We start from the raw sequence: 13,878 nt of genomic DNA on the forward strand, positions 1-13,878 counted from the left end.
CGCCACTGTCAAAGACATTTTCCCTGCACTTAGTAATACCCATACGCAAGAACTGGTGGAGATATTAAATCTGGCGTAGTATTTGATCACTGGTAATATATCCGTGTTCCCTTAAACAAATGGAGCCAAAACGCAAACGCAGGAATATGTGTATGATGGGAGGGAGGGAAAAAAATACAATATTATATATTTCAGAAGACGAAATTAACAATGTAATATGTAACTTTTATTGCGTTCTTGCAGGCAGTTAAGACAGTTTGTGAAACTTTTTTTACCATCATAACCAGCCAACTGTATCGAGCAAAGGAAAACATTAGAATGAAAGATTAAATTCCAGCTACAGTTGTTCGGCTTTGATTCTCATTTTAAATACGCGAGAATCGTTATCGCCACGGCGCTGTCTTTCCGCGAGGGGGCGCTGCTGAGCCGCCTCCGTCTCGGCCGTTCGCTCGCTTCTCTAACTTGCTCGCAGCGATGAGCCGCTTCAGCTCGCTTTGCCGGCGCCTGACACGGGCCAAAGTTATCCCGGAATAAGGACAGCACGCATGTGCCGTAAACCCGGATGTAGTATTTTGCCAGTTCTTCGCCCATTTTATGCCCCAACACTAAATAATAAAATGCGTTATTTAACGCGTGCGGGCGTAGAGCTTCCCCGAAAGAACAGCCGATTTGAACCGTTCTAGTCCCGGTTTGGACGTGTCGCGTGTCGGATGGGGAGCAGAGCCGCAGTAAGACATTTACGCCGCTGTTCAGCGTCACTTTTGTGCTTGCATTTGGCTCGGCTTCTGAGCCACACTATCATTCCGTTTTGTAGCAAACTAGGCAGATTGAGTTTTTTTCCCAGGTCTGTGGGGTGGAAGTCGTGATTACAAAGCATGATATGTGGAAAATAACTTGAAGATAATCATGCACAACCATTAGTATTTAAGATGCGTGACGCGCTTTAATACAGGTGAATAAACTAATTTCAGGTAGTTGGCATTTCATTTATGTCAGAAGTGCATTTAAACGCACTTTTCAGGTATGGATTTTCGTGGCAAAAAGTACGAAAGGGGCAGCAATTGGTCCGATCCAGAGGTGGTAGAGCTGCTGCAGCTGTGGGCGGACGAGTCGGTCCAAATCGAGCTGGAGAGCTGCCTCCGGAACCAGCACGTGTTTAACCGGATCGCCGAAGTGTTGCGGGAGAAGGGCATCCTTCGCACGGGGGATCAGTGCCGGGAGAAGATCAAGAAGATGAAGCTGGAGTACCGGCGCATCAAGGAGCACCAGAAAACCATGCGCGGGGGGCGGCCCTGGAAGTTCTACGAGGTCATGGACCGGGTTCTCACCAACCGACCCTCCATCTCTTACTCCTCCTTAGGGGGTACGGTCATAGCCCACCAGGTTCTCCAAGGAGCCGCTGCCTCAGACGGCTTCCACCTGCACGGTCTCCCAGCATCGGCTTTCGGATCGCAGCCCCCGGGCTCCTTCTTATTCGGGCAGCCGCAGAAGCAAGGTGATCCTCTGGAGATTAAATGCGAGGACGCGGACTCCGATGACTGTTTGCTGAACTCTGATCCGCCTCCTCCAGAGCTGCTGTACCAGATCGGCTCAGCGGAGGAAGCCGATGCTGAGCGCAAATCCCTAGGACTGGAACGGGAAGAGTCCGCGGACATGGGGCGGGGAGACGGGCTCTCCCCCTCAGGTAAAATGTTGCGTGTTATCCGCGTTTCCCATCCTATATATCTGTTACATCGCAAGCAAGGAGTCCATTAAGCAATTAATGGGCTGTCATTGGCAGCGTGATTTTTACTTTCATTATTGCAGTCCTTACTGGCATCTAAAGCGCAGCAATATCGGAATTAATAATGAATGGATGAATATAATGCATAGATTTGGTACCATATTACACTGTTGTAGAGAATAATCTACCGATTTAGACGGTCGAAGTTATTCGGGGCCCGCGGTCCATTCAGACTGAATATTTTATGGATTGATTCACTTTCGATTGTAATACGCTAAAACTTGGACACTATAATACACTAAAACTTATTTCAGGATAGGTTGGTATGCATCTCCTGAAATGGGTTATTTAAATAGCAGTATCCGCTGAGAGTGCAAAAAAATGACCATTCAAATAGGGGTTGTAAGATAACTAGAGACTTTGGACTGGGAGAGTCAGCTTGTCTGCAAACCCGTACACAAACATGAAAGCTTTGGTTGAAAGTAAGTATGCCACAGACTGGTTTAAAATGTATATATTTTATGGTGATAACAACAATTTCCTAAGTGAAAATGACGTGCATAAAATGTCAAGACGATTGGAAACTTAATGGAACATTTCCATTAAGGCAAACTGATATCGTCCACGATGTTGTTATACTCAAGTATTGAATTGATTTGATTTATTGTGATTCTTCTGCAGTAATATCTTTTGGAGATATTAAAACGATATGTTTGAGAAGTAAAGAAGTATAGAAAGGCTGGTTTAAATATTTAACGGCAAATGTCAGTATTCAGTCTACAGTCAGCGCAGGCCTGTATTACTGTTTCATTGTGGGTACTGGGTGAGCCGTGTGTAATGAGCGGCAGACAGCGGACTCCTATTCGCACCTTCTGTCCCCAGGTTTCAGTGACCAGAACATGGGCGGCTCCTCGGGCACGGGATGGTCGATGGCCTCCTATCCTCGAACGGGGGTGGATGAAGAGCCTGACAGGGAAGCTTTTGATAGGGAGCGGCCACAGGGCCGAGGAGCACCTCGCCATCGCAAACGAAGGAGGCTGGGCCGTGGGGGAGCCGGTGGCTGCAGCCAGCGGAGGGACGCCCTGGATTTGTCATTGGCGCGGTTCTTGAGATGGCAGCGGGAGGCGGAGGAGCGGCTTCTGGCCCTGGAGGAGGCGCGGCTGGAGCGTGAGGCGAAGGCGGAGGAGCGGCGGGAGCGACTGGAACAGCGGCGGGAGCGGCTGGACCGCCAGCACGAGCTCCGCCTCTTCGCAATTTTTGCCAGCGCTCTCACCGCCACTCGGCCGGGGTCTGCTGGACCCCCTGATCCATTCCACCCCACCAACCAACCTACCTGGGATGCAGAACTGCCTACCATGGACCCAGAAAGAGCCCAGCATAGCATCTACCTCTCGCGGCGCGGCAGTAGCTTCCGGCAGCAAAAGAGCGTCATCCAGGAAGGCTACGCCCTGTACCATGCTGACAAGCACGACCCCCGACAGCAACCCTGACGTAGGTTATAGACGCGTTCCTGGCTTCTTGCTTCCGGTCCCCGTTTGCATGCTTGCGTGGAGGTGTCCTGGGGAGGCATTTTCAGACGGCATCCTTGGTGAGGTCTTGTGTTGTTCTTCCAGGGCATCATCAATATGGGCACCAGTGAGAACAAGCTGTGTTTCGATCTGCTCTCCAAACGGGTATGGAGAAGGTGGCTTGCCTGAGTGCTTGTTTGCATTAAAGGTTTTTTTTTTTATAGCTTGTAAAGAAAGGACCAGCGATTGACAGACATACAAAGCAGCATTTGTTTTCAATGTCCGACATACCAGCATAATAATCAGATAGGTAAAGAGTGGTACATATAAAAACAAGCAATATATTTAGATGTAAGTAACTCGAAAGAAAATAAATGAAAGTGGATTAAATTTAACCAGGTGATTCGGCAGTTCTGATTTATGCCCAAAATCCTTCCTACAGGGATATTCCATCCTTGAACAACCATTAATCTCAGTGATTTTACATTCGTGAGATATTTTGCGAATGGTTTACTGTAAGAATTGCACTGTCCTTCCCATGAGGTGCTTTAGTGATCCAAATTAACCCTGCAGCCTGCAATCACTCCACTCATTATCACTGAGAATTTTAGTTTTTTGATCATTTTGGTATTTGTGATCTGTCTCCCAGTAAGGCATAAATTTGGGGACAAAGGTCGTCGAACCTGACCTTCACTCAGGGTTTCTAAATCCTAAACCCTGGTTTAAACTCCACACACAGTATCTGCAGAGTGATTTTTTTTTTAACACGTATAGTTTTTCAGTCTTGCCAACATCCACACTGTCAGTCCTTTTGGATTTCATTCCTGGGGTTTACATTAGGGAGTGCTTAATCTGGTTCCTGCACCCCCCCCTTTCCCACCAGAATGTTTTCATTCTAACCCACACTGCTTTCAGCCTGCCACATTCATCATTAGTCTATTAAGGACCATCTGAGTCTGATTAAGGTTTTGAATGAAGGGTTGGAATGAAAACATTCTGGGGGGGGGGGCACCAGGAAGAGGATTAGAACCACTGCTTTAGCCTGTCCTTTCCTGGACTCTAAATAAGTCATCATACATCATTATTATGATCATTGCAATGCGTTGTTCAATTTCCAAATTCCCATAGGCTGCCTCTCTAAATATTTTGATTGAGATAATTATCAGTGCAAACATTCCTCAAAGGAGCAGCATTCTAGCAGTGGATTGTTCCCATTCAACAACGCAGACAGAGAGGCTGTTGTCCATCAGTTGTTCTTTGTTTTAAACCAGGGTTTCCCAATCCAGTCCCCGCAGACAGTCCATGTTTGTGTTCTCTCCCAGCTCCCGGCATGTGAACTGCCTGGCAGGGAGCTGGGAGGGAGCAAAAACATGAACCGCCTGGCAGGGAGCTGGGAGGGAGCGAAAACATGAACCGCCTGGCAGGGAGCTGGGAGGGAGCAAAAACATGGACTGTCTGCTGACCGGATTGGGAAATACTGTTATTAAAAAACGAAGATGTGTCTGGATGCACTTGTTTTTCTGTGAACTGGATCTTTGCCCCCCCTCCCCCACTCAGCCGGTGTGATTGTTTTCTCCGCTGCCTCTCCCAGCTGACGCAGGCAGACATGCTACATGTGGACCCTGCTCTTCTGCAGTATCCGGACTGGAAAGGCCATCATTTGTAAGGATTCCCCCCCCCCCCCCCCCCCCCCCCCCCCCCCCCGCCCCCCCCCCCCCCCCCCCCCCATGCCCACACTGGCATGTGCGTTGGTTCTAGTTTATACTTTACATAAGAAACCTTTTGGGTTTTCCACGCATCCATTCCAAAATATAGTATTGCATTCTTATTGTCAAGGACAGAAATAGGCAACTTGGACTTATTATTTCATTACTAGGGAAGATAAAGTTTTTTTTTTTCCATGACTTCATGAGCAGTAGGGAGTTTAATTTGCAGTTAGATTGTCAGTGCTGCATAATGTTACGCTCCCTCTGACTGTTTTGGTCTAACCATGAATAGGAAACTAAATGCAAGGGAGCTATCTGTGCTTTTGCCTCGTAGCTAATTCTCAGACAGCATGACGGACGGTTCATTTCCCCCCCAATAGCGGCATTCGACAGGATCTGTCGCGTTTGTGTCTGGGACATCATACGCAGCACAGCATTGACCTTGTGTGAAGCTTGCTGGGTGGTGGGTAGCACTGCTACAAAGTGCTGCGTATGCACAATTCTGTACGACATTTCCATAACGACTCTCAGATGTCTACATGGCAGTCCCACACACCCTGGCGGAAGGTCTCGTATTGAATACGCAATGTCTTGTCGCCCCACGTAGCCTCAGAGATGAAGTGGCCCAGTTTCTGACTCACTATTGCAAGTCCCCGCGCCCCCTGAAAGCAGACAACGTGAGTGCGTGTGTCTTTGTGTGTGTGTGCGCGTGCATAGCTGCACAATGCTAGAACTTTGTCGATAGACTGGCTATCAGTATTTAAACTGTATGGCCATGAGTTGCTTTTAAGAGGTCCTCTGGTGTTCAGGTGGTGGTGATGAATGGCTGTGGGTCACTGTTCTCTGCTATTGCTGCGGTAATCTGTGACCCTAACGGTAAGAAGAGCTTTACATACCCTAAAATCAAAAAGTCCTCGACCATAATTTATTAGGTCACCAAGCATGCTCCTTGATAAGAGTCCGCTGAATGCATTTTTATTATTGGTTTCTGGGGGCATATATTTAGAACAGTGTTCTATGGGTTCCAGACGCGATCCTCATCGCCACACCCTTCTATGGCATGATAACCGAAGATGTTAAGTTGTACAGCGGTGTGAAACTGGTTCATGCACACCTGGACTGTGAGGTACCCTGCTTTAGATTTTTTTAATGGATAGTGATGGACAAAATGGCGCTACATGAACTATTCGCTGTATTTCTTGAACCCACTAGATGGTGCTCTCTGTTGGAAAAAGAATACAAAGCATGCCCCAAAAGCAACCCAAGAGCACCATCTAGTGGGATCAAAAATACAGCAAATGGTTCATGAAGCATCATTTTGTCCATCATTAGTTATGGGAGTGAGGATGTATAGCCTCGCCACTGGTGTCTGTGTTCATAGGGTCATGCTTGTAGTATCTGGTCCTACACTTGGATCCCCTTCTGCATAGCAGTTCTTTATTGTTTTTCTTGTTCGTTGACCAGTTGTGTGGTTTGTTGCATGTCTCCCGGATGTTTCATGGGGCTTTAGCCTGGTGGCTCTGATCATCGCCCCTTTCAGCTGTCGGTAGAGAAACTGGAGGAAACTCTAGGCAAGGCCCTGAGTGAGGTACCTCACAGACAGACTTCGCCACACATTTATCCATAAGTTCCTTCTTAGAAGGACCAGTCTGGTTGTTCTTCCATACGCTAACTCTGTTGTCTTAACCAGGGTGTTAATGTTCGAGCCGTAATACTGATGAACCCCCACAATCCCCTTGGAGAGATCTACTCTGCACAAGAAATGACAGACCTCCTAGAGTTCGCCAAGAAGTGAGCTGCATATCTTAATTTGCGGATGAATTCTGAAAGTCGTATTTGACTCCCTAAAAGTGACAGGATATAATACTCCTATCAAAAAAGTTGGCAGGTCCTACCATGAATTTCACAGAACTAGCAGACAAACCTGTGGTGTTTTCACTGGATACTGAAAAAAGACCTGGGGAGAAGTAATGATGTACAATATTATCCTCCCGCCATGTTATATCTCCACAGAATGTAAAAATGTGTTTCCTCAATGGGTGTGTAAAAAAAAAAAATCAGCATTGCTTCAGGGTTACCGTTGCCTGTGATTGTGAGATTACGACTATTGTTTATAAGAGAAATCAGCTGTAAATCCATCCCACGCTGGTATAAAATTGTAGACTCGTAAGCCGAAAGTGTTTACACTTTATGTTCCAGTTAAACAACAGCCCGGTTGAGGAGAAAAGAGTAACTGGAATGACGGGAAGGACTCGTAAATGCTGACTTAGTTTTATTCTTCTTTGACAGGCATGAGCTGCATGCCATTGTGGATGAGGTGTACATGCTGTCCGTGTTTGACGAGTTAGCCACGTTCCCCAGTGTCCTCGGCCTCAGCAGGTAAGCTCGCCTCCACTGCCTTTATGGGGACTGTTGTTTGAGCGTTTGGCTCCATGCACAGTGCGCCAGTAACGGGGTGGGTGTGTTGGCAGGTTGCCAGATGCTCAGCGAACCCACATGCTGTGGGGCATCAGCAAGGTGAGTGCCCTGGGGGGTGGGGGGCTTTGTTGGTGTTAGTTTATCATTTTCTCTGTGTCCCATTGCATCATGCTTATCCATCGGCCCTGCGCCTACTAGGACTTTGCCGCGGCTGGGATCCGGGTAGGTGTGCTGTACTCTGAGAACCGGGACATGATCGAAGCTCTGGACCAAGTGGCCTCCTTCCATGGCGTCCCTGGACCCTCTCAGCACCAGGTGGCCCAACTGCTCCGGGACAGGGGTATGACAGGCAGAAGCCCTGCCAGGGATGCTGGGTGCAGTGCAGATGGATCACTGAGCTTTTTAGCTATCTGATATTTTTTTATTAGTTAAAAGGTGTTTATTTTTGTGCTGTAACAAATCTACCCGGGTCTATCTCTAACCGGTTTCCTCCCTCAGAATGGATCAGCCAAGAATTCCTGCCGGAGAACCGAGCCAGGCTGCAGGCAGCTCACCGCTGCATGACCGGGGAGCTGCAGAACCTGAGGCTGCCCTACCTTCACAGGACCGCTGGCTTCTTCGTCTGGGTCGACATGAGAAAGGTAAGAGGTGGCTCCGAGCCTGGGTCCTGAGGGCAGAAACAGGGGGACGATCCTGGGACAGGGGAATCGCAGGAGACTACAAAGGGAGGTTGAGACCCAGCCATAGATATGACTCGCCTTTGCCCTCCAGTACCTAAGGGAGCAGACCTTCCAAGCGGAGCTGGCGCTGTGGAGATGCTTCCTGAGGCACAAGGTGGTGGTCAGCTGTGGGCAGTCCTACCAGTGCAGCACTCCGGGCTGGTTTCGTCTCGTCTTCTCCATTCCGGAGCCCAGCCTGCGTATGGGTCAGTATATCCCTCCCCGCCTTTCTGTTTGACTAATAGTACATAAGTCTATTAATAATAATTACCCTTTCAGTTCGTCTTATTATTATTAATGTTTATTATCTCTGTGATACTGACTACATTATGATGTACTAGTCATGAAGAAATGATGTGTCATGAACCATTTGCTGTATTTTTTGTCCCCACTAGATGGTGCTCTTGGGTTCCTTTGGGGCATACTTTGTTCTTTTTTTTCAACAGAGAGCACCATCTGGTGGGGTCATAAAAATACAGAAAATGGTTCAGGAAGCGTCATTTTGTCCATTACATAAATGTACAGATATACACATTTTTCCTGTCACCCTTTTCCATTCCAGCTGCACTTTTGTGAGACTCTTTTTGCTTCTGTATGCTAGAATGAGGGGGGGGCATTTTTAACCAGTATAAGAACATTGCAACCATTATATAAAGAGAATGAAACTTGAACAGTCTGTTTACTGGCGCTGTTATTATATAGAAAGTACCTGGTTTTGATTCAATATATTTCTTTTTTTTCTTGAATTGTTTTTTTCTGCTAACCTCCACATTCCATCCCTATCCTAAGGGATGGAGAGGATTAGCGGAGCTCTGAGGGAACTGGAGCAGTCAAACAGACGATCTGTTGAAGAGCAAGATGTGACAGATGGAGAAATCTCCGCAGAGGACGAATTGCAGGACGGAGGAAGTGAGAGTGCTGAGCACAATGCAAAGGGTGCAGTGTCAGTAGCCCCAGCAGGAAAGGAGCAACCCAGTGAGAATGAGGGAACGGGTCAGGAGGATGGGTTGTCGTTGGCTGTTGAGAACTTTGTACTGATGGACGTGCAGGCCGGCCCGCCACCGGGGAAGCTGGATTCGCTGATTGACACCCTGCGACAGCAGATACGCTCATCTGATTGGCTAGAGAAAAACACTCCGGAATGGTCGTCAGAAGAAGATCCAGAGGTGTTAGATGTTTTTAAAGATCTGCTGGACAGAGCAAGGAAGTGAAAAATGTGTTTTATCCCTCTTATGATTTGGTAAATCAAACTCTGAAATTTGTTTACTTCTGGTTCCATTTTTACAGGTTCCTCTGGAAAATTTCCGTTAAGGCGTACAAAATGTATTTCAAAAACACTACTCTTAATTCTACTTAACTGTTGTTGTCCTGCCAAAAGAAATGCCTTATTTTGCTGGTAATGGGAAAAAAAAAATTCAAACTCAAAAGTTTCAGTTATTTACTATATATGTGTTTTGTGTGTGAATTTTCTGGGCACGTGGGGGGTGAGAGGGAGTTTGCCATTACAGAAGGAAACTCCGATAACAGAAACCATGCCTGCGGTTTATGTAATGAGCCTACAGTCTCTCTGACTTCAAAGCTTGTGTGGGTCTTTCCTGTACGTTGAGAGGGGGAGGGACCTTTTAACATGGGTGGGCTGAGGGCGTGCACTGGCCTCTCCGTTGTTGCGGTGAATCACTTTGTGACGGGCCTGGCACTGTATAAATCCTACTATCCCTGGATACCTAAGACTGCATATGTCAGTGCTGGACCACAGCATGTCATTTCACAGGCCTCATAGTGAACTTTGAGACCGTTTGCGTGGTGTAATATTTAGTGGGGTGTGAAAAAAAAACTTTTTTTAAAAGTGAAGGTGTCATGTACTGCAATGTAAAAGTTATACTCTGCTTTTGAAAAGATATATATAAATAATATGTATAGAATTAGGTGATCAATGATCATTGTTGACAGCACACAGTGCACAACAACGAAATGTGCCCTCTGCATTTAACCCATATGTGACATAGCAGGGGGCAGCTAATTCAGCGCCCGGGGAGCAGTGCTTGGGGGCGGGACCTTGCTCAGGGTACCTCAGTGGTGCCTTGGTGGTTGAGGATTCGAACCAGCAATCTTTCAATGTAATACACAGTGTATTGTGCTTATATTTAATGTATATATAGGTATATATAGTATGTGTTATATGATAATGCAAGCATACATATACTTGTTTTGCATTGGACTGGGTTTAAAGCACCTCTGTTACAGAGACTTTTGATTTTGTAAGTAAAATGAGGGAGGAAGCTTCTGCGAGGGCTTGGTTTCACTTTCACTAGTCTTACACGTCATGGGGTCTTTTGGGGGACTTTGCTGGGGGGGGGATTTTCCGTTATTCAGGGGCTTGTGGAAGGACCGCTGTCTTGCAGCCTCCTCCCTCTGCGCTGGGGGGGCGGGCAGATAAAGGCGTGCTCTGTTCTCCCCGCTCGCTCAGTGTTTTGCCGCGGAGTGGGTCGCCTAGGCAGGAGAGTGTCGCTATTGACATTGTCCGTTTATCTAGATCTTACCTATAGATTTGCTTCAGTCCAGTACATTCCTGAAGAAGATATTTAGGATTATTAAGCTTGTATGAAGACATCAGGTAAGAATGGATTCTCATTTGACTCTCAGTACTTTATTCTTTTGCCTGAATTTTAATGGTCATTGTATTTAGCACTAGTTTTGTTGCCCCGTTGTTGTATTTTTCGCCTAAACATGCCCTCTCCCTTTCCTGCCCTCTCAGTGAGGATGCTGTCCTCCGAGCTGCGCAACCCGGCCAGCCGGTTCCGCCTGGCCCAGTCTGCCATTGGCCTGGCAGGTTGTGGCTGTGTGATGTATGCCGTGTGGATGCCCCGTTGGTTTGGCGACCGGGGATTGTGGGAGAAGGTCAATGACACAAAGAGGGACACTGATGATGTTGGAGTCACCCCCACTGGTGGTGAGTTGCTGGTCAGTTAACATATTTAGGTGTTTTAACAGGTTGTAGCCTCATTGTGAGGTATAGTAGCTCTCAGGTATTCTTGGGGGGAAAAGCATGTGAGTTTAGTGATGGGTGGCAGAACACCAACAAATTTTAATCTGGTTCCTTTGTAGAAAAGCATATCCCTCACCTGGGTATAGTTTGCTGAAATTATGTTTTTTAACGGTGATGGTCTTTGGCTGGATACACACCAAGCTGATGGTCCCCCTCATCACATCGTGAAAATGTGTGATAGAACATACCGGTACAACGAGGTGACGGCTGACGTACAGCCCAGTCAGAGAACTCGGTGTCACCAACTTGTTTCAGCACCAATTCAACATGATCATTCGGCCAAAACGGTGCCAACTGGGACCGGCCATATCTGACGGTGTGGCGTACACTGGTGCAACAGTCTGTCACCCACTCTTACTGACTCTCACTGAAAATCGCCTTGCTGCGTTCCAGGCTTCAAAAATACTTCGAAGCAGCATTGTGCTGGGGGCGTACATGCCTGTAAATTTGCAGGAATTCAGTCACAACCTGCACGTGCAGGCGTTGACTTGTTGTGGCTCTGTGGCTGACAGGGTTATTATGGGGAATTTCTAAATCGTGTCATTTTATGATTATCTGAGTTATCCGAGGAGCGCAGGAATAGCACTTTGGTTCAGTTTTCAGCCAGCACCTTCTGGACTCATTTCTGTACACGTTCTGCAATATTACTCATCACTTTGTTGTTTAGAGTAGTAATGAGATGGCAGAGCAGGAATGAAAGGGCTCGTTTGTGCCAGCTGTGCTCTGTTTTGGGTTTGTTTCAAAACTTCTGGGCAGGGTTTAAACAGGTCTAAGCGAACGCCTGGCCTCCCTCAAGTATGCAAGGATCTGAGCAAGCAGCTTGAAATGGAGACGTACTCTTCCATTAACTGGTGTGGCCTTTCTCCCATTTTTGTGTCGGCATCACAGAGGTGGAGTATGTCTTCGCTATCCTGTCTTTCCTGATGGGTCTGAGTTCGGGGGTGCTGTGCCTCACCTTCGCCTTCTGCTGGACGTCGCAGACAGTACGCTCCTATTCCAACACCCGGTCCCTGCTAATGGTGGGACAGATGCTCTACCCCACCACGCTGCTGCTCATCACGTTGGCATGCACAGGTAAACCCAGTGGCCATTGTGGTTTTGTGTGTATGCCATTCGGCCTATCATGCAACAGGAAGTCTATATGGAGACACCAATATTGTGTAGCATTGTCTTAAATATGCTGGTGACTCATCTGACACAGTTTCTCCTTCTTGCACGTTTTAGGGTTTTTCTTCCTGCTGTGCTGGTCGTTCTTCACCTACCAGAAATGGGGAGACATCAGCGCCAACCCTAGCCAGTTGGGTTCCTCCTATTGGCTGGGAGCAATGGGGTTGATCCTGCTCTTGGTTGTGCTGCCAGTGGTGTTCGTAGCGGAGCAGTGCATAGTTCCAGATCCTTTGGCGGAGCTGAAGAACTCGGCAGAAACGTGGTGGATCACGGTCCCTACGAGCTACAGCGAACACTCCTTAAATGACAGCAGTAACCAAGAAGGGGAGGACTTTCTCAGGGGGCAGACGAGGTACATGCCATTCCCCTGAGTGCCCCCTCAGGGATGTGTGACTGAAAAAAGCATGGAATCCAAATATCTGTACTGGTGCTAAAACATCAGGGTCTGATCTGAAGCGGGGGGGTCAGGAATGATAAATGGCCAAGAGTCTCTGTGAGAATTAAACTGGCTTTGCCACCATATGGGCAGAGATTCAAGTTGCAGGAGGCATGTTCTTAGGAGATTCTAGGGACTTTGGTGGCCCTAGGCAAAACACCCCCTCCCCCAGCGATGTACTATGTAATCGCCCACCCTCGGGGGCCCGCTCCCAACTCGGGGACCCCGGCCTCTTCCTGCCCTGTCTGGCCTGTCACTCTGCCTCTGGGCATGTCTATACTCTAAAGTAAGAAACCTATCCTGAATTTCAGTAAAATTGTCTTGATCTTTATAGGACTTATTTTTGACAATGTTGAACTTTAAAGTTAGAGACTGACAGAATTTGTACTCTGAGTTCTGGAACTGTTCTTATTCAGGCACAAGACTAAAAACCCTTAATGTGGTGCTATTGGATTGCAGGTCTGTGAAAACCGATGTAGACCTATGAAATGGGAAATGAAATTGTGTTGGATTTGCTGGGTATTTTCTGGGGAATTTTTTTCTGATGAATGTCACAGTCATTAATTACTTCCACTTTTCATGAACTTTCTGTCTGTATGTTTACACTCCACTGTACACTACAAGTGACACCAACAGTGAACTGTCCATTCAAGGTGTCAGTGTTATATGTCTGAGCAAATAAAGCTAAATTACAGTTTCTACAATCATTACTGTTAAGGAGGAGACACACACACACACACTGCAATCATAAAATATACCACATCTTGAATGTGCAGTGTATTATGATTTGGTCAGACGTCAGGGGTAACCGTGGGTCAAACCTAATGTTCACAAATATTGGGTTGCCAACTCTGGTGTGACACTCGCATCCGGACTGTCACGCAAGAAATCTTACGGCTATCTATATTATTCCTTTTTAAACCTAAAATCAAAAGTGTTGGGGTAGTTTGCAAACCTTACAGAGTATTTACAAGGTAACAAAACTATTACATACAAATATGCGTATGGACTTGCCTCAAATGGAAAATCTCAAGCCAGCCAGCTGACCAAAGTTGGCAACAATGCAAATGTTTACCCTGTAGTGATCAGGACCATAGCTCACTTCAGGTGAAGAAAATGGTGTCTTCGTTTAGGAGAGGGTACAGTGCAGATCCT

At 47.1% G+C, this 13,878-nt stretch overlaps 2 protein-coding genes across 3 annotated transcripts; both read left to right on the forward strand.

Annotated features, from left to right (window-relative positions):
- The first annotated feature begins 505 nt into the window (after positions 1 to 505).
- On the forward strand, positions 506 to 9,996 carry accs (1-aminocyclopropane-1-carboxylate synthase homolog (Arabidopsis)(non-functional)). Its single transcript, XM_048972779.1, has 15 exons — positions 506 to 1,684; positions 2,606 to 3,212; positions 3,336 to 3,396; positions 4,823 to 4,893; positions 5,545 to 5,614; positions 5,747 to 5,813; positions 5,966 to 6,063; positions 6,448 to 6,525; positions 6,628 to 6,728; positions 7,227 to 7,316; positions 7,409 to 7,454; positions 7,554 to 7,695; positions 7,854 to 7,996; positions 8,127 to 8,280; positions 8,864 to 9,996. Exons 1-15 carry the CDS (start codon positions 1,024 to 1,026, stop codon positions 9,283 to 9,285), a joined length of 2,811 nt encoding a protein of 936 aa, XP_048828736.1. The 5' UTR covers positions 506 to 1,023; the 3' UTR covers positions 9,286 to 9,996.
- Position 9,997: 1 nt separating this feature from the next.
- si:ch211-256a21.4 (uncharacterized) lies at positions 9,998 to 13,427 on the forward strand. 2 transcript variants are annotated; one of them, XM_048972778.1, is made up of 4 exons: positions 9,998 to 10,688; positions 10,830 to 11,024; positions 12,009 to 12,194; positions 12,345 to 13,427. In XM_048972778.1, the coding sequence occupies exons 1-4, from the start codon at positions 10,676 to 10,678 to the stop codon at positions 12,656 to 12,658; spliced, it is 708 nt and encodes a 235-aa protein (XP_048828735.1). In that variant the 5' UTR covers positions 9,998 to 10,675; the 3' UTR covers positions 12,659 to 13,427. The 2 variants fall into 2 exon arrangements, with proteins under 2 accessions (XP_048828735.1, XP_048828734.1); XM_048972777.1 differs by having other exon boundaries at positions 9,998 to 11,024.
- Positions 13,428 to 13,878: the final 451 nt, after the last annotated feature.

The sequence above is a fragment of the Brienomyrus brachyistius genome, chromosome 13 (genome assembly GCF_023856365.1).
Source record: "Brienomyrus brachyistius isolate T26 chromosome 13, BBRACH_0.4, whole genome shotgun sequence".
Classification (NCBI taxonomy): Eukaryota; Metazoa; Chordata; class Actinopteri; order Osteoglossiformes; family Mormyridae; genus Brienomyrus; species Brienomyrus brachyistius.

Bases quoted from the DNA above. Each gene is read 5' to 3' on its own strand.
- si:ch211-256a21.4 (XM_048972777.1), top strand. From the start codon at position 10,802: ATGCCCTCTCCCTTTCCTGCCCTCTCAGTGAGGATGCTGTCCTCCGAG. The intron at 11,025-12,008 runs GTGAGTTGCTGG...TCGGCATCACAG, and splicing joins TGGAGTCACCCCCACTGGTG to AGGTGGAGTATGTCTTCGCT. The intron at 12,195-12,344 runs GTAAACCCAGTG...TGCACGTTTTAG, and splicing joins CATCACGTTGGCATGCACAG to GGTTTTTCTTCCTGCTGTGC.
- accs (XM_048972779.1), top strand. From the start codon at position 1,024: ATGGATTTTCGTGGCAAAAAGTACGAAAGGGGCAGCAATTGGTCCGAT. The intron at 5,814-5,965 runs GTAAGAAGAGCT...TATGGGTTCCAG, and splicing joins GGTAATCTGTGACCCTAACG to ACGCGATCCTCATCGCCACA. The intron at 7,317-7,408 runs GTAAGCTCGCCT...GTGTGTTGGCAG, and splicing joins AGTGTCCTCGGCCTCAGCAG to GTTGCCAGATGCTCAGCGAA.